Below are 17,779 nucleotides of genomic sequence, written 5' to 3' on the forward strand. Positions count from 1 at the left end.
TATTTCTCTCCACCTCAAGAAGCAAACACTTGTGTGAACTGTGCATTGATTCCTACATACTTGCATATTGCACTTATTATATTACTCTATGTTGACAATATCCATGAGATATACATGTTACAAGTTGAAAGCAATCGCTGAAACTTCATCTTCATTTGTGTTGCTTCAATGCCTTTACTTTGAATTATTGCTTTATGAGTTAACTCTTATGCGAGACTTATTGATGCTTGTCTTGAAGTGCTATTCATGAAAAGTCTTTGCTATATGATTCACTTGTTTACTCATGTCATATACATTGTTTTGATCGCTGCATTCACTACATATGCTTTACAAATAGTATGATCAAGGTTATGATGGCATGTCACTCCAGAAATTATCTTTGTTATCGTTTTACCTGCTCGGGACGAGCAGAACTAAGCTTGGGGATGCTGATACGTCTCCGACGTATCGATAATTTCTTATGTTCCATGCCACATTATTGATGTTATCTACATGTTTTATGCACACTTTATGTTATATTCGTGCATTTTCTGGAACTAACCTATTAACAAGATGCCGAAGAGCCAGTTCCTGTTTTCTGCTATTTTTGGTTTCAGAAATCCTAGTAACGAAATATTCTCGGAATTGGACGAAATCAACGCCCAGGTTCCTATTTTCACCGGAAGCATCCAGAACACACGAGAAGGACCAGAGGGGGGGCACTGGGCCCCCAGACCATAGGCCGGCGCGGCCCAGGCCCTGGCCGCGCCGCCATATGGTGTGGTCGCCCCTTCGACCCTCTGACGCCGCCTCTTCGCCTATATAAAGCCCCTGGATCGAAAACCCTGATACGTTCGACGAAACCCACAGAAACCTTCCAGAGCGGCCGCCATCGCGACGCCAAGATCTGGGGGACAGGAGTCTCTGTTCCGGCACGCCGCCGGAACGGGGAAGTGCCCCCGGAAGGCTTCTCCATCGACACCGCTGCCATCTCCACCGCCATCTTCATCACCGCTGCTGCTCCCATGAGGAGGGAGTAGTTCTCCATCGAGGCTCGGGGCTGTACCGGTAGCTATGTGGTTCATCTCTCTCCTATGTACTTCAATACAATAATCTCATGAGCTGCCTTACATGATTGAGATTCATATGATGATGCTTGTAATCTAGATGTCGTTATGCTAGTCAAGTGAATTTTACTTATGTGATCTCCGGAGACTCCTTGTCCCACGTGTGTAAAGGTGACAGTGTGTGCACCGTGTGGGTCTCTTAGGCTATATTTCACAGAATACTTATTCACTGTTATGAATGGCATAGTGAGGTGCTTATTTATATCTCTTTATGATTGCAATGTGTTTGTATCACAATTTATCTATGTGCTACTCTAGCAATGTTATTAAAGTAGTTTTATTCCTCCTGCACGATGTAATGGTGACAAATGTGTGCATCCATGTTAGTACTTGGTTTATGCTATGATCATGATCTCTTGTAGATTGCGAAGTTAACTATTGCTATGATAGTATTGATGTGATCTATTCCTCCTACATATGCATGAAGGTGACAGTGTGCATGCTATGTTAGTACTTGGTTTAGTTGTATTGATCTATCTTACATTATAAGGTTACTTAAATATGAACATTGAATTGTGGAGCTTGTTAACTCCGGCATTGAGGGTTCGTGTAATCCTACGCAATGTGTTCATCATCCAACAAGAGTGTAGAGTATGCATTTATCTATTCTGTTATGTGATCAATGTTGAGAGTGTCCACTAGTGAAAGTGTAATCCCTAGGCCTTGTTCCTAAATATCGCTATCATTGCTTGTTTCTTGTTTTACTCTTACTACTTGCTTTGCAATACTACCACCATCAACTACACGCCAAACAAGCTATTTTCTGCACCGTTGCTACTGCTCATATATATTCATACCACTTGTATTTCACTATCTCTTCGCCGAACTAGTGCACCTATTTGGTGTGTTGGGGACACAAGAGACTTCTTGCTTTGTGGTTGTAGGGTTGCATGAGAGGGATATCTTTGACCTCTTCCTCCCTGAGTTCGATAAACCTTGGGTGATCCACTTAAGGGAAAACTTGCTGCTGTTCTACAAACCTCTGCTCTTGGAGGCCCAACACTGTCTACAGGAAAAGGAGGGGGAAGTAGACATCACCACATATTCAAACAAGCCCACTGATCCTGGTACTCTGAATGCAGTCTTGTGTATATCTTCTGGAGCCATGAAAATTTGGTTGTAGCCGGCATTGCCATCCATGAAACTTAACACCTTGTGGCCAGCAGCTGCATTGATCAATGTTTCTGCCACAGGCATTGGATATTCATCCTTTGGAGTGGCTCTGTTGAGATCTCGGAAATCTATGCAAACACGCCATCGGCCGTCCTTTTTCTATACAGTACGATCTCGGAAATCCATTCAGCATACCTACATGGCCTGATGAACCCGGCGGCCAACATTTTCTCGATCTCTTTCTTGACTTCTTCGAGAATTTCGGCCTTCATCTGACGTGCACGTTGTTGGAATGGCCGAAATCCTTTCTTGAGCGGGAGCCGATGCTCAATAATGCTCCTGTCTAACCCAGGCATCTCCGTGTAATCCCATGCAAAGCAATCTGAGTATTCTTTCAACAGAGCTATCATCTGGCTCCTGAGATGTGGATCTAACTTTTTGCTGATAAAAGTTGGTCGTGGCTTATCCCCAGGACCAATATCAACCTCTTCTAGCTCGTCAGCCGATGTAAACCCATACCCTAGCTTTCTGTCTCCTGTTAGATCGATGTTCAACACAGGCAAAACGTATGGCAAGGATAATATGGGCCGATTGCTGGAATCGGCCCCCACTTTGATTGCATTGCTCAATGAAGGTTTACATCTTTTTCGTGCTTTACTACGACTACGTGACATGCTTGAGACAAGATCATCACTTTTTATTTTTTGGGGCCGATCGCATGGATCGGCCTTGCCACATACGTTCATAGTCTTTGCTCTTGTTACACAGTCAGGCCGGTGGATAAGACCAGCCTCACCCCATTTTTTGTCACGTCGATGCGCTCGCAGTCGTCCAAAGTGACTCCGGAGAGTGGCTCTTGGCCTGCCGCCTCCCAAACGTTCATGCCAGCCGTTGAGATCTCGGCTGAGTCATCTGCGTGGACGACCTCTACTTCATCTCCATCCCACTGTATTAAGCATTGATGCATCGTGGATGGAATGCAGCAGTTGGCGTGAATCCAATCTCTCCCTAGCAGGACAGCGTAGGTGCTCTTGCTATCGACAATGAAGAATGTCGTAGGGATGGTCTTCCTTCCTACGGTCAGATCCACATTCAGAACACCTTGTGCTTCTGATGCTTGGCCGTTGAAATCGCTCAATGTGACATTGGTCTTGATCAGGTCCGAGCTAGAGCGTCCCAGACGACGTAGCATGGAGTATGGCATGATGTTGACTGCCGCTCCGGTGTCGACCAACATCTTGTTGACCGGCTGCCCATTGATATAACCTCGTAAGTACAGGGCCTTCAGGTGTCTGTAACTTCTTTCTCGTGGCTTCTCAAAGATAACCGGCCGTGGGCCGCAGTCAAGTTGTGCCACAGGTGCCTCACAAAACTCCGCCGGAAGAATGAACACCATGTTTGTGCCAGCCGATGTCTCATCATCGGCTTTCTTTTGTTTGGGGCGCCACTATTTCTTCTGTGGTCGACCCTCCTCGTCCAGAGTTCGCTGAATTTTCGCGGCTAGATCAGGCCACGCTTTCCTCAACGTATGCAGGTATAACCTTTCGGCTTCCTCCAAGCAACGTAGTCGCTGAACCCTACGTTTTTGGGAGTGGCTGAGTCCATCAGGGCACCACCTTGGGCGGTGGTATTTATCTTCTTCTTCGTCTTCTAACTCCTCGAGATCTTCCACCCGAGAGGACTCAGCTTGCTTGTTCCGAGATGGGAGAGGTCCTAGACGCTTGAACACTGACACGTCTCCTGTGCCCTTCTTCTTCTGTCTACATTCTGGGCAGTTGCCGATTGTGGGCAATCGGCTCATTCCTGAATCCCAGCCTTTGTTTGAAGAAGGGACAATCCCGGCTCGTCCACGTCATCCTGCTCTCTTGACTTTTCCTTGGCATGGCGCTCATATCTTTCATCGTCCCGATCATGCCGACGATATTTCCTGGCGTCCCTGCTAGCCTGACGATCTCTTTCGTCGTCGTCGTTGTATCGCCGGCGTTGGTCGTACTGACGCTCATATTTGTTGAGGAGATGATCCGAGAGAGGTCGCTGATATCGCACATTCTTCACTTCTCCTTCTGTGATGTAGCGCTTGCCATCGTGTCGGGGCCGGTCGCGCGGAACGGCCTCCTCCTTGTCCTTGCTACGAGAGCGGGTGCCCTCGTCTCTGTCCTTACCAGGGTGGTGCATAGGCCCGACCATGTTAATGCTGAACGAGAAACCTGGCTGGCACCTCCCGGGGTAAGTGTACTCCACCATGTTAACGGCGGGGAAGGGGTGCGTGTCAACTTTCATGGCGTACTGGCTGAAAATCAGACGCCCTTGTTCTATTGCCATTTGGATCTGCTGACGCCACACCCTGCAGTCGTTGGTAGTATGGGTGAACGTGTTATGCCACTTGCAATATGGCTTTCCGTTCAGCTCTTGCGCCGTAGGGATGTTATGGCGTTCGGGTAACTTCAGCTGCTTCTCCTTGAGTAAGAGGTCGAAAATCTGCTCAGCTTTGCTTACGTCGAAGTCAAACCCTCTTGGAGGACCTTGTGGCTTAACCCACTTGCAGGACACGGGGCTTGCCCCCCGAGCCCATTCAGCTACTGCTACCTCCTGATCTCCTGCAGAATCTTCACCTTCCTCTGTCTCAACCAGGACTACTGCGCGCTTGAACTTGTCCTGGTACAACTCCGGGTGGCGCTGTTCATATAATGACAGTTTCTGAACCATATGCGCCAGTGAAGCGTACTCGCTTGGGAAGCCATATCCTTGATCGGCGATGCGAGACCCACCACCGCCAGCTTTCGGCTCTTTTCTTCGATCAAACAAGCCGAATAGCATCGGTTCCTGATGGTCCTGAAGAGCTGGATGTATTCTGACACTGTTTCTCCGCGCTTCTGTCGTACTTGTGCTAGATCGGCAATGCCAGCCTCTGAGTGATACTGCATGTGGAATTGCTCCTCCATCTGCTTCCAAGTCCGGACCGAATCTGGTGGCAGCGAGGTGTACCACCCGAAAGCCGATCCTGTGAGGGACTGTGCGAAGAACCTCACACGTAATGGGTCCGATGCTGAGATCGTGCCCAACTGCGCCAAATATCGGCTCACATGCTCGATTGAACTGGAGCCTTCTGACCCGCTAAACTTGGAGAATTCAGGGAGCCGATATTTGGGTGGTAGTGGGATCAAATCGTACTCGTTGGGGTACGGCTTGAAATAGCCGATTGCCCTCCTTTTCGGCACCATGCCGAACTGGTCTCTCAAGATTGCACTGATCTGATCCACGATGCTAGCTGCAGGAGTCGAGCTTTGAAGATTTGCTGGAGTGGCATACTTAGCTAGCCACGCCTGCTTCTCAAGATCTGAGCTAGCTGCAGGAGTCGAGCTTTGAAAGTTCGTTGGAGTGGCATACTTAGCTAGCCACGCCTGCTTCTCAAGATCTGATCCAGAAGCCCCTCCCCGCTGTCCAGGAAGTCCTGTTGCAGCGATCCTGTTCGTGCGTGCCCAGCTACTGCAGTCTGGCACATATGTGCACATGTATCCGTGTGGGATCTCCTTAGGCGCTTCATACAAGAACTGGTAATCACTAGGATCGCCACCGATCTTGTAGACGACGTATGCCGGTGAACTCGGCACTTCTGGTGCTGCCAGCGCGAATGGCAGCTGTGGTCGGGTCTGGAGTGGTATCTCTCCTTGGTGAGTCCCTAGAGCAGGTCCTGATGGAGAGTACTGATGCTTCATGATTTCCTGGACCACGCGAAGCGCGACACGCTCCAAGGCGTTCACCAGGCTCTCCGAATGGCGGTGTAGCGAATGAGCTACCATGTGATTAACTTCCTGACGCAGAGACCTGGTGCGTTCTTCTAAAGGAGTAGATAGATCCACTCCATCGAGCGCGCCTTCAGGTGAGAACCCTTTCCACCTGATGCCGTGTGAGCGGGTTCTCTGGAAAGAGCCGATGAGGTCGGCTTCGAAGAGAGCTTTGATATCGTCATACTTCTTCTTGAGCTCCTCCGTCAGATCCTCGTACGTGACTGGATCTTCCGCCATCTCTGATGCGGATGATGATGTAGTTGATGTCGAAGACTGTCCCACCGGGCGTGCCAGAATGTGTTGGCCACCAAAACCTACCGGCGAGTAGCGACGGGCAACACGTAGAGCCGGGAGGCTCCCAGAACTGCGGTTGGCCCTGGTCCCTCGAGCGACGGCCCGCAATGCTCCGGCACGCACGTCCGATGCTGGTGCAAGGGCGTGCCACCTGACCTATACCTGGTCAGGAAGGTGATGGATTGCTTCGCTTAGTTTCCTGCATGGCATACACGTAAACATTAAATACGAGCCTCGATCGGCTCTCAGGTTGTCCTGTGAATCGGCTCAAGGAGCCGATCCACCCATGATTCGTATGAGGTCTACGATAACATGGTGATCCTGCTTGATCAATATTAAGTTAAAACGATCTACGATGATCTAGGGTTTTCACCACATAACCGGAACGTCCTACACGTAATTGAGCCTAGCAGCCACGCAAGATGATAATAAACCAGCCCTAGATAAGGCCTAAAAACCAACATGGAGTTGATTCCCGGAACATCTTCTCTAGGGCTAGCAAACTACACCCTACGTACTGCTGGATCCTTCAACCCGTTTGCAAGGCCTAACTATGTAGATATTAAACTAATCTTTGAAGAACAAGGAGCAATCGTAACGGATCGGATCTACTGAACAAAGACTAAGCAAGGTGCCACCCTTGCACCTCAGATCGGTACAAGGGTGGCTAGATATCTAGAGGTAGCATGGCTAATCAAATACATCAAGAAAGTACTGATGCTAACCCTAACATATCTATGATAACTACGTTGCTCGCTATCAACAAGGCTTCAGCACGAGCAACGCATGAACAACGAATAAACAAGATCCTGCCTAGATCGCAAGATCAGGCAGCATAGCGCTTACCCGGAAGAAACCCTCGAAACAAGGGGTGGCGATGCGTCTAGATTGATTTGTTGTGAACGTGATCGTCCTCCTTCTCAATAACTCTAGATACATATTTATAGTCCGTAGACTCTCTAACGTGGGAATAATCCCAACCGTGCACGAGCTAAACTCCTTTAATCCTAACCGACACATATCCTACTATATTTACAGATACACGGGCAATTTAGCCCAAACTCTTATACAAGGCCGATTCATGCATATTTTCCGTGTATATTCTCCAAGCCCATCTTAATCACGGCCCACCTCTGATCCGGTTAAATTCTGGTGATAACAGGCTCACTTTTGTATATCTGGTTCGCTAATTCTGTGGCGCACCGAACACAATGCGCCACAGAATACCTTATTTCAGTGGCGCACCAGGCAAACTGCGCCACATAATAGCTTATTTTTGTGGCGCACTGTTGCCGTGCGCCACAGAATAGCTTATTTTTGTGGCGCACTGTCGCCGTGCGCCACAGAATAGCTTATTTTTGTGGCGCACTGTGGTACGTGCGCCATAGAAATAGTAAAACCAATGATCGGGGGTGACAGCTTGTGGGCCCCACCAAGTTTTTGTGGCACACGGTTCGCTGGTGCGCCACAAAATTAAGCTATTTCTGTGGCGCACCTTGCCTGGTGCGCCACAAAATAAATTTCTGTGGCGTATTTTTCGAGGTGCGCCACAGAACTAAGCTCCGCCTATAAGGGTTTTCCTACTAGTGCATTGAGTGAAACTTGCTGCACAAAGACTGACAATTCAAGGCATAGTCCATTGTTCAGTTCTAGTCAAGTCTTGCCCAGGTGGAAGTTCAACTTAACAGTCTACACTGAAGTGCAGGTATATTAAACAGTGAATGAAACTAATGTGTCATCTGATGTGCATATGAGATCTGGTGGGGGATTGTTGAATGTAGATGAGCTGCAGCCCAGTAAGACAGCCCATGTAGTCTACAATTCCTAAAATCTCAAGGCCCATCACGTTGGCAGCTTGGGACAGCCTTGTGGGACAAAGTTTAGTCCCACATTGCTAGTTGGGAGAGAGTTGAAGTGGTATATAAGGGCTGCTGTTCTAGTCATTCCAAGTGAGTGAGAATAGAAGGAGCCCTCGCGCACTCCTCCTCCTCCGCCCGCCCCGCCTCGGCTCGTCACGCACGCACGTCGGGTTTCGTGACTCGAGTTCGAGTTTGAGTTCGAGACACACTCAAGGAAACCTAAATTTTTGCTTGGTGCACCAACTGAGTTGGGTATGTGTCGGCCTGCATGTGCATGCTCGCCGCGTGTCCCTGGCTTCCTACGCGTGGCAACGCGGTCGGGTCGGCTCTCCTCCCAGGCTATACAAGGAGACATATCAGATCTAGAGAACACAACTCTCAGAACTCTCTAGTCCGTCTCTCTCACGAAGTTCCTTTTGTTACGCTCCTCTCTAGTCTTTTCCCCATCCCGGCGACTGCGTGCACAGCCGTTCGGGAGAGCAGGCCTCCGAAACTCCGTCCGTTGAGATCCTACACTGGGAGACGGGCGATAAGATTTTTGGGGAGCGTCTCGGCACGACTGCTCGCTGTTGTTCGTGCACTTCTTCGACGGATCCGACTACACCATGGGCGACATCAACAGTACCCATGGTGTTGCTGCTGGTGCGACCTTCCCGGTCGCGATGTACGTGTTTTTCCTCTCCTACCTTGCACTGCTACTTGTTTCATGTTCAGATCTGATGCATGTGCTTAATGTTGTGTGTGGTTAAGTATGCTTGTGCATCTGTAATGTTGCTCTCGGTAATTAAACTCACACGAAAATTGCCTAATAATCCAACATAAATAACCCTTTCTAAGACCATTTGAATTCAAATTTTCGATTCTGAATTTGACTGGTCGGGATATCTTGGTTACCGTGGTAACTGGGAATCCTGAGCACCCTCGGGAACAAAATCTGATCGGGAGCCAAAACCTTGCTGGTGGGAGTAAATCTAGCAGGCTAGTAGCAATAGCCATTGGTTCTAAAGTACTCCCTCCGTGCATTAATATTTGTTTTACCTTTTAGTAGATTCAGCTATTTTGGTATATATCTAGTCTACTTTAATGTGTAGATTCACTAGTGTGTACTAGTTTATTTTAAAGTATCTAAAATGTCTTATATTTAAAAATAGAGGGGGTAAAAAGGAAGAAAAATGGGCCGCATTGGATTGGACAGCAGCTTCTTTAGGGTAGGCGCATGGTTGTGGGCGGCACAGGATCCGCCATGCGCGTGGTGATAGGGCCAGCTTCGGCTGGTGGCGATGCTAGAGGATCCACTCGTCTCTCTCTCATCCCATGCAGGTTGGGGAAATGAGAAAATAGAGTACTTGGGTAATCCTCCGCAAGTACTCTAAACAACAGTGGCAATGTCATATACGCTTCCGATTTCAAGTCAAAAAGTTATGGGAAGCTGCTGGATTGCTGGAAGTACCTCTCTAGGAGATGTTTGTTGCTTTGCATCGAAAAACAAACAAGCGCTTGTAGAAGGACATTCATAGAAGTTAGGTGTTCGGCCGGACTGGTTCTTTGAAAACCCAAAAGCAGTACAAGTTGATGCCCGGCCCAAATAAACAGGCACTAGCCGGCCATGTTTTGTAAGCCGATGAGAAAAGGAAGAAAGCTCGTCGGTGGTCCAAAGAAAAGGCTGAGGCGACGCAACAAGCAGTGAAGAGATCAAAAGAAGTTCGTATAGTTTCCCTGATGCCTCCAATTTCAAGTAAACAGTCTTGTTCCACGTAGTGTGCAATGGATTATCATCTGATTCAAGCTTTCGTAGACCATGCTAACTCGGATTGGGTGTTAGTTTGAGCGAGGTTTATGGAAAATCTTCGTGCATGCTAGTGTATCGCCTAGATAGCATGCTACGGACGAATAAAAGAGATGTCAGAAATGAAGTAATATAATGAACCACTGGAGACATATGGTGTTGTATATAAAGAGTGCAAGTGGCACGTGGTAGAAGTTAAGTCCAACACTATATAACTTGGCATATAATTCAAGAATGTGAAACATTGGTGGGTCAATGAAATAAGTTAGCTCCAAGATAATACGTAGCGGTTGCGGTCTTGCGGATGCGTTAGCATTTTAAGATGTCCTTAAATTAAATGATAACAAAAATGTTGAGGTAGTACGATCGGTTCATATTATGTTCTAAAAAGTCATGTGGTTCCTAGAAGTTTTAGAACCTACGAACATATAGTCCTGATAGGTGTACATGCATGGATTTTCCAAGTGCCAAATTGGGTTGGTACAATGTGATCCTCATGGTATTAGCATTGTATTGGCGGTTTATAGATATCAAATGGTAAATTTTGCATTGATTAGTGTATTAGCTGCACATGTACAACCAAAAAATCAGCTATCCGCCTCAAGGCAGTAAGAATGATGATTTTGTAGGGCTTTGAAGGAAATATCGCGGGGGGCGAGAATAGAGGCGTGAAGCTTGACTTCCTTGAAGCATCCATTAAAAAAACACCTTTTGGCCGAGTGTTGATTTTTGTAGGACGAGCTACACATAGCTTTTTTCTTTTACATTTTAACGATAGCATTCTAAAGTTTCATAAAAATCTGAAAAAAAATTAGATGTAGACAATGTCGATATATATCATTGTTTATAATTTAAACCCGAAATACCATATATTTTAGGCAACACAAAAATTTAAAAATATGCCAGATTTTAAGATTATGGGATTTTGTACCATTCAGTATTATAGATATCAGAATTTATCATTTTTGCACATCCTCGAATATAAAGTATTTCGTGCTGCAATTTTGCACGTTGGTAGATTACAAAATTATCTGCAACTAGAGTTATTTTCAGATATTTTTGAAGCTTTCAAATATTTTTTGGTCGATTCGGTGCTCAATGCGACTTCAGTATACGGCTAGAAGTTTCAGTGGCTGCGGAATCCATGAGGGAGAGCGGTGCTAGATTTCCGACATTGAGGAAATGGATGGGGCGGCCGCGTGGAACTACCATCGAGGGCGGGGGTGAGATACGCCGCAGCTTAGTCGTGTTGCAGCGTGGTAGTTGGCTGCACGCGCTCGGTGCGCTGCAAATTAATAGCGCGATGTTGTGTTTTTTTTTGTCGTGCCCTAAATTATTCACCGCACCGCACAAAGTTGGGTGTGGACCGTTGTCGTGTTGTAGAAAAGCTGTTTTTTTTGGCACAGTTGCAGTTTATATCCGCTACTAGAGAATCATGAAAAATAGTGGGGATAATCCCCTAAAGTCACGCAATTCTCTCTAATCCCCGTAAAAGGCTAATCCCGAATCCACTAGATAAAGGTAGAGTATAAAAAATTGAATAAATTACACTAAAAATTTAAAATAAGTGAAAATTAAACTCACCCCATACTCCAAACTGGTTTTAGAAGTAAGGATTTGGAATTTGATGGGATTATCCCACTGATCCGAAAAAAACTCTAGCACGAAGAAGGGTTCGGGCTTAAGAGAGGGGAGTACAAAAGTTGCTTCACATTCGCTGGGTCTCAGTCCGCTCTCTCCTCCGACTGCCGCTAACTCAGCCCCCGCGCGCCCTAACTTTTGCCCTCAAATCGCAGGCCGGAGCGGGGGCCAACCCGCTGACCGACCGCTTCAGGTCGCCGGAGACCGGGGTGTCCCCGTGGATAGCACACATCGAGGCCGCCGTCACCAGTTCGGGGCCGTGCAGCGCGGCGGTCGGCGGTCTGATGGGCAGGGCTGCGCCCGGAAGGAGGGGCCGCCGGGATCCCCGTTCTACAGCCGGTGTCGGGGCTCGACCTCAAGGCCTTGGCTTCCTCCAAGCAAGCACAGGTATACTTCTTCATGTATAGTTCCACTGTCATTCAGATTTTGTTAATTTTCCTGGGATATTTTACTTGGAATATATATAAATCGATCCCTTGCTCATGGAAGCACTTAAATCTAATTATTCTGTGTGTGGTTGGTGCTTGATTCCAATAACGGCAGAGAAAGCTTATTCTTTTGAGATGTGTTCTGCTTATTGATTTTGTTATGGAAAGAATGAGATTGAGCCGGATTCGAGGATTCGGTTAAACCATTGAGCAAGAAGTCATAGGAGTCTCCAATTCTGTTTTCCCTAGCACCCGCCGCTCGTCAATGCAAATCGTGCAGGGGAACATTGGCTAAGCGCTCGACTCATACCCCTTTTCTTTTGTTCTGTAACATATAGGAGTTCAGACATATGTGTTCATATGTATCCTCTTTTTCCATATTCTTCTACATTTTTGTGGCAAAATGATTTTGTACGTGCTATCCTATACTCACACTTTTTTGATGGATTCCTTTCTATTTTTCTCTGTGTACAGGAAATCTGGGCGGCATCACTGATGATGTGGATTGTGACGCGGGCGAAGGATTTGCTTATCTCGTAGCTGCTGCTGGGATTGGAGGTTGTTATTAGAAAACCAAAACACATTAACATCTTTTTGTTGGGTCCTAATTTCAATGTTCAAGCGAAACCATACACACATATTGTGAATCAGTGAACTTCTTTTCTGCTTTTATGTAGCTGGTGAGAGCATCAGAGAGTCGCTAGATATGTTGAAGGCGAATTTTCATGAAGCCGAATCTCCTGATGTGAAGCCTGTGTGGCAGGACACGCCATCGCAGACAGTTGATGGTGCTGAGGAGGTTACGCAGAAACACAACGCACAAGCGCAGCTGGATAAGTATGCGGAGGAACATGGCACCATCATTGCTCAACACCAGCAGAAGTTTCGTAGGTACAGCAGGAGGAAAGCATCGAAGGTGGGGAATGTACAGGCTGCTGCTGCAGCTCACCCAGATGATCTTCCTGATGAACCATGTGCGGCCAAAAGGAAGGCTCCATGGAACTCACCACAGGAGTCACCTGCCGCTGTGACACAACGTGTTTCACCTGCTGGTGCGACACCTCGACGTAGCCTCCGTGTTGCCGCGACCAGCTATGCTACCACGACTTCTCACCATTCTCCATCTCCTGGGGAAATGAGGCTTGTTAAGTGGCGCCATACGTTGGACGAAACGTATGTTCCCGACGCTGATTCAGATGTTGCGGTGGAGGATGCTGGTGCAGCTAGTCAGCATGTTGATGACAAGGTGAGAATCTTTCCTTTCTGTTTGGTATTTCTATATGTTTTTTTCTTTTTTGATGTGAACTTTTGCAACTGAGAATATAGTGAACTTCTGTGTTTAGTATTATTAACCTCGAACTAGATTGCTTTGAACTTCTACCTTTTGTATGTTGCTATATTGATTGTGTGTTTCTACAGTCAGTATACATTTCCGCTTACTTTTAGTCTTTTTGTTCATTTTTCTTTTGCCTATTTTTTGTTGTTGGTTTGCAGCTCATCACCAATAAAAGGCAGAGAGTTGCTGCAGTTCCTAGTGCTTCAGGTGGGAAGAATCCTGGCAACAAGAAGAAAGCAAGAGCGTTGGAGAGGCAACATGGTCAGAAGAACAAGGCTGAAGCAGCGGATGCCCCCACAGATCGCTTCCAGCAAACTGTTCGCTGTTCTCTTGGAGAAGTTCGTGAGGCGGTCAAGCTGCTGCAGGAATGTCACAGAGTGAAGGTCCGAGAAGCTGGATTCGGATGTGTGTTTGATTGGGTTCTGGAGGGTAATGTATCCCGTGTCCTCATGTGCCATCTCATGACGAAGATTGATACTTCTACGATGAAGATCCAATGCGGGTCTGGTAAGATTCTGGATGTTAACAGAGAGGCAGTTCACCACGTTTTTGGATTCCCCATAGGAGGTGATACAGCTCCAAGGCCCTCGGACAGCGGCCATGGTGCTTCATTGGCGAAGCTGAAGGAAGAACTTGGGTTTGAGAGGACTGGCAGTATTGAGACCAAAGATCTTCGCAGCCTGCTAGCTAAATTAGTTAAGGACGGGACAAAAATTGATTTAGCAGTGAAGGTTTTCTTTTCAATACTGTATAACAAACTTATCTGTCCTGGGTCGACAGTTCGTCTCGGAAGGGAGGCTGCAATGCTTGTTGATATGAACTACAAGAAGATGGCTACAATGGACTTCTGTCAGCTAGTTGTTGATGATTTGAAGCGAGCTGCTGAGAAGTATCAGAATTCAGATGTCTACCAGGCTGGTCTTGAAGGATGTGGCGTTATTCTTGTAGTGATGTATCTGGACAGCTGCTACTCAGTAAATCATTCTGTCATGCATCGCCGGACTCCTCGCGCAAGTTTTTTGCACCAGAAACCTTTGAGAGACATTTACAACCTAGACCAGATCAGGAGTGGTGGAAGTGATCTGTCTGCATACATTTTTGGAAAGTTGGCGGTGAGTGATCTACTACTTATATCTACACTGAACTCCTTTCCTTATGTTATCTTTTTTTTTTTTTTGCAGTGGAAGGGTCGTAACGACATCGTGTACTCTTACCGGCTGCCTGTTGAAGAACTTTGGACTGGATGCAGTGTTCCAAGCTCAGCCCGTTCTTCTGAACATGTTGATTCTGATCGTGAACCTCTCACGAGGTCTCAGCCTGAATTCTTGGTCACCCAGGCACCAATTTTGGATTCTGGTTCTACACCTCCATCAACTTTGAAGAGCGGAGGGTCCAGGCCTATTTCAGTCATGAACAAGATTGTACAGCTTCTGCAGAAAGTTGAGGACCTTTCGCGGTCTGCCCCGAGCATTGATGATCGTCTGAGCCGGATATCTGGTCTTTTTCCTCCTGGGCATGGGCCTAGCACTGAAGCTGTAAAGCAAGTGGCAGATCATGAAGCCAGTGTTCTTGATAGCTTCACAACTGCTGTATCGTATTTGCGCAAAGGTTTTGTGGACCTAGGCATGAAACAAGATGCGATATGCAGGGAGTATGAAAGAGAAGCTGTGAGCATAGAAAGGCAGATGAAGAAGCAACACGCTGACAAGGCAAAGGCTGTTGTTGTTACTGGGGATGATGACGATGATGATTTTGTGCCCCGGGCAGCATGCAAGTTTACCAGCAAGGATGTTTCGAAGGATGTCCCGGTCTCCCTCCCATCCGTCAGCTATGTTACCAGATCCGGGCTGGTTCGAGGTGGAATCCACAGAGATAAATCAACCCCTGGCCGCAATGACTCCCCAAGTTCCAAGAAATCTAGGAAGATGAAGAGCAAGGTGATTTCCCATTCCTTTGCCTTTTGCCTAATTCTTCAGTTCTTGTTCATACTGGTTAGCGTAGCAGGTTCTGATGTTGGGTGTTTTTTTATTCCGGATTATTTCAGATGATTACTTAGCCTTGCACTTTGGAAGTGAAGAGGGGCAGGGAGGCGAGCACATGGTCAGATGAAGTGAAGAAAACCATGTAGAAGCTCTTGGATGGATACAATCAAGAGGTTTCTGTTCGCTCATAGAGAGAAAGTTGCAGCGATGTTCATGTTACAGATTCTCATGTAGACTCTTTCTCTCTTTTTTCCTGCAATTTCTGAGTACTAAGTTTCTCGAGTTGTAGTGAAATTGCTAAGAACAAATTTCTGTGCTATTGTGTATTGTGCAGATTTATGTCCCGTGCTATTTTTGTACATGCGCTTTTCTGTATTCCTGTTGGTGGCTAGTACCATTTCCTGTGATATATGGGCAGGTGGAAGACCACACATGCTAAGTGGGCTCCTGCGGGACGCCCACTTAACAAGTGCGGGACTGTGCGGGCCTTCCACAGGCAGTCCCACCTGCAAGCCATCAGCGCCCCGGACTCGCTCCCGTCGTTGGCAATGGCATCATTAGAGCATCTCGCGCTAAAACGGCCGCGCGGAAAAAAACTGCCGGTTTGGCCCGCGGGTGTCCCGCGCGAAGCTCCAGCAAGAAAAAAGCGCGCGCGCTAAAATCTATCTTTACCCCGCGCGCCGGGAGAATTACCGCGTCCACTGTCGCGCGCGCTATAAACGCGAACGCGTCAACGACCTGAACTTTTCACGCGCCACTTCATCTTTGCGCCGCTCCGTCTCTCTCCCCACCTCTCCCGCCGACGCTACGCCTCCGCGCCGCCGCCCCACCTCCGGCTACCACGGCGTTCGGGCGCGGCCGAGCGGCCGGTTCGACGCGGAAATCCGCTCCGGCGACAAGCGGATCCATCTCGGCACGTTCGATACGGCGCACGAGGCGGCGCGGGCGTACGACGCCGTCGCCTGGCGACTCGGCCGCTCCCGCCGGACCATGAACTTTCATGATGTCTGGACGCGGGAGCAGGCGGAGATGCTCGCGCCGCCGCCGCCGGTCATCACGCGCGAGCAGCAGCGCCGACAACGGGAGCTAGAGTAGCGCCTCCTCATCGCCGAGCGCGACGAGGCCCCCCGCCTCGAGTGGGCGCGCCGATTCCCCGAAGACGTCGCCGCCACGGAAGCCTTCTACGCGCGGAAGGAGGAGGAGAAGGCGGCGGCGAAAGCGAAGAAGAAAGCGAACCGCGAGAAGCGCCGCGCCGAGTCCGCGGCGAGGAAGGCGGCTCGGAAGGAGGAGGAAAAGAAGAACGACGCAGGGCCGTCCACCATCGTCCTCTCCTCCTCCTCCTCCTTCGAGTGGACTACGACGCCGGTGTCGGAGACGACTCCGAGCACCCACTCCTCGGACTACGACTGGGATTCGGAGTAGGACTAGTTTAAATTTGTCAAATTTCGTATTTTCGTCCACTATGTCGCGATGTATCATTGAACTTTTAATATATTTCGTATTTTCGATTAAATTTTCATATTTTGTTTGATTTATTTTGAAATGAAACGGTCGAACTAGCCGTTCGCGCCGCCCGCGCGCTGCAAAATAAAGCGTCCGGCGGAGGTGCTTTTTTGCGCGCCAACGCACGCTGCAAAATGGAGCATCCGGCGGGGGAAAACTCGGTCCGGCGCGCGCCATCGGTTTACAGCGCGGCGGCAGCGTGTTTTAGCGCGCCGATTTATAGCGCGCTTGTTGAAAATTAGATCTGTTGATTGGCTAGTGTAGCTCCCGACTTTGTTAAGTTTGCCTTGTCATGTACTACTTCCAGTCGGATTTAATTGACATGGGGTTGTTTTTTTTTGAAACAAGAAATTGACATGGGGTTGTACCTACTTATATGCACGCATTACCTCGCTACACGTCGATCTTTTCTGACTAGAGGTGAAGGAGCGAACGGGTGTGTTGTGCATGTGGCAGTTTTCTGACTAGAGGTGAAGGAGCGAACGGGTGTGTTGTGCATCTGGCAGTGAAAGTGGCATACAGACGGGCGAGCCGGCGAACTCCCGAGTGAGGATCAGATGGATCATGACCTCAACTTCACCTTCAATTCCGCGCGAGACGAGGTGGAGCTGCTGTAGCCTAGATGACACCGTTGCCTGTGAGGCCGTAGCAGGCCATGGCCAACGAAGTGCTTCATGCCCGTGACACTGAAGAAAGAAAATGAGTGACTTAACATATTGGCTAGTGGATGGAAGCAAAATTGGTAGCCCGTAGAAACATGGATATAGACATATGAAGCACCGTATTATAAGCGGCTTGAAAGAAGCGACTATGTGGATTGTCTGAAGCACTGTATCTGACTATAGATGAATCACTCTGACCTGCATTAGTGACACTAATTTCAGTTGCTATGTAAGAAAATTCTTAAGTCGACCAAAGCAATATATTACTAGGATTATTGACC

The 17,779-nt window shown here is 48.0% G+C and overlaps 1 protein-coding gene across 1 annotated transcript; it reads left to right on the plus strand.

The window, feature by feature from the left end:
• Positions 1–11,641: 11,641 nt before the first annotated feature.
• Positions 11,642–15,708, plus strand: LOC127292484 (uncharacterized). Its single transcript, XM_051321894.2, has 6 exons — positions 11,642–11,974; positions 12,490–12,573; positions 12,693–13,261; positions 13,510–14,463; positions 14,533–15,288; positions 15,396–15,708. Exons 1-6 carry the CDS (start codon positions 11,872–11,874, stop codon positions 15,405–15,407), a joined length of 2,478 nt encoding a protein of 825 aa, XP_051177854.1. The 5' UTR covers positions 11,642–11,871; the 3' UTR covers positions 15,408–15,708.
• Positions 15,709–17,779: the final 2,071 nt, after the last annotated feature.

Source organism: Lolium perenne, chromosome 4 (assembly GCF_019359855.2).
Source record: "Lolium perenne isolate Kyuss_39 chromosome 4, Kyuss_2.0, whole genome shotgun sequence".
In the NCBI taxonomy this organism is placed as follows: Eukaryota; Viridiplantae; Streptophyta; class Magnoliopsida; order Poales; family Poaceae; genus Lolium; species Lolium perenne.

Bases quoted from the DNA above. Each gene is read 5' to 3' on its own strand.
- LOC127292484 (XM_051321894.2), top strand. From the start codon at position 11,872: ATGGGCAGGGCTGCGCCCGGAAGGAGGGGCCGCCGGGATCCCCGTTCT. The intron at 12,574-12,692 runs GTTGTTATTAGA...GCTTTTATGTAG, and splicing joins AGCTGCTGCTGGGATTGGAG to CTGGTGAGAGCATCAGAGAG. The intron at 13,262-13,509 runs GTGAGAATCTTT...GTTGGTTTGCAG, and splicing joins GTCAGCATGTTGATGACAAG to CTCATCACCAATAAAAGGCA.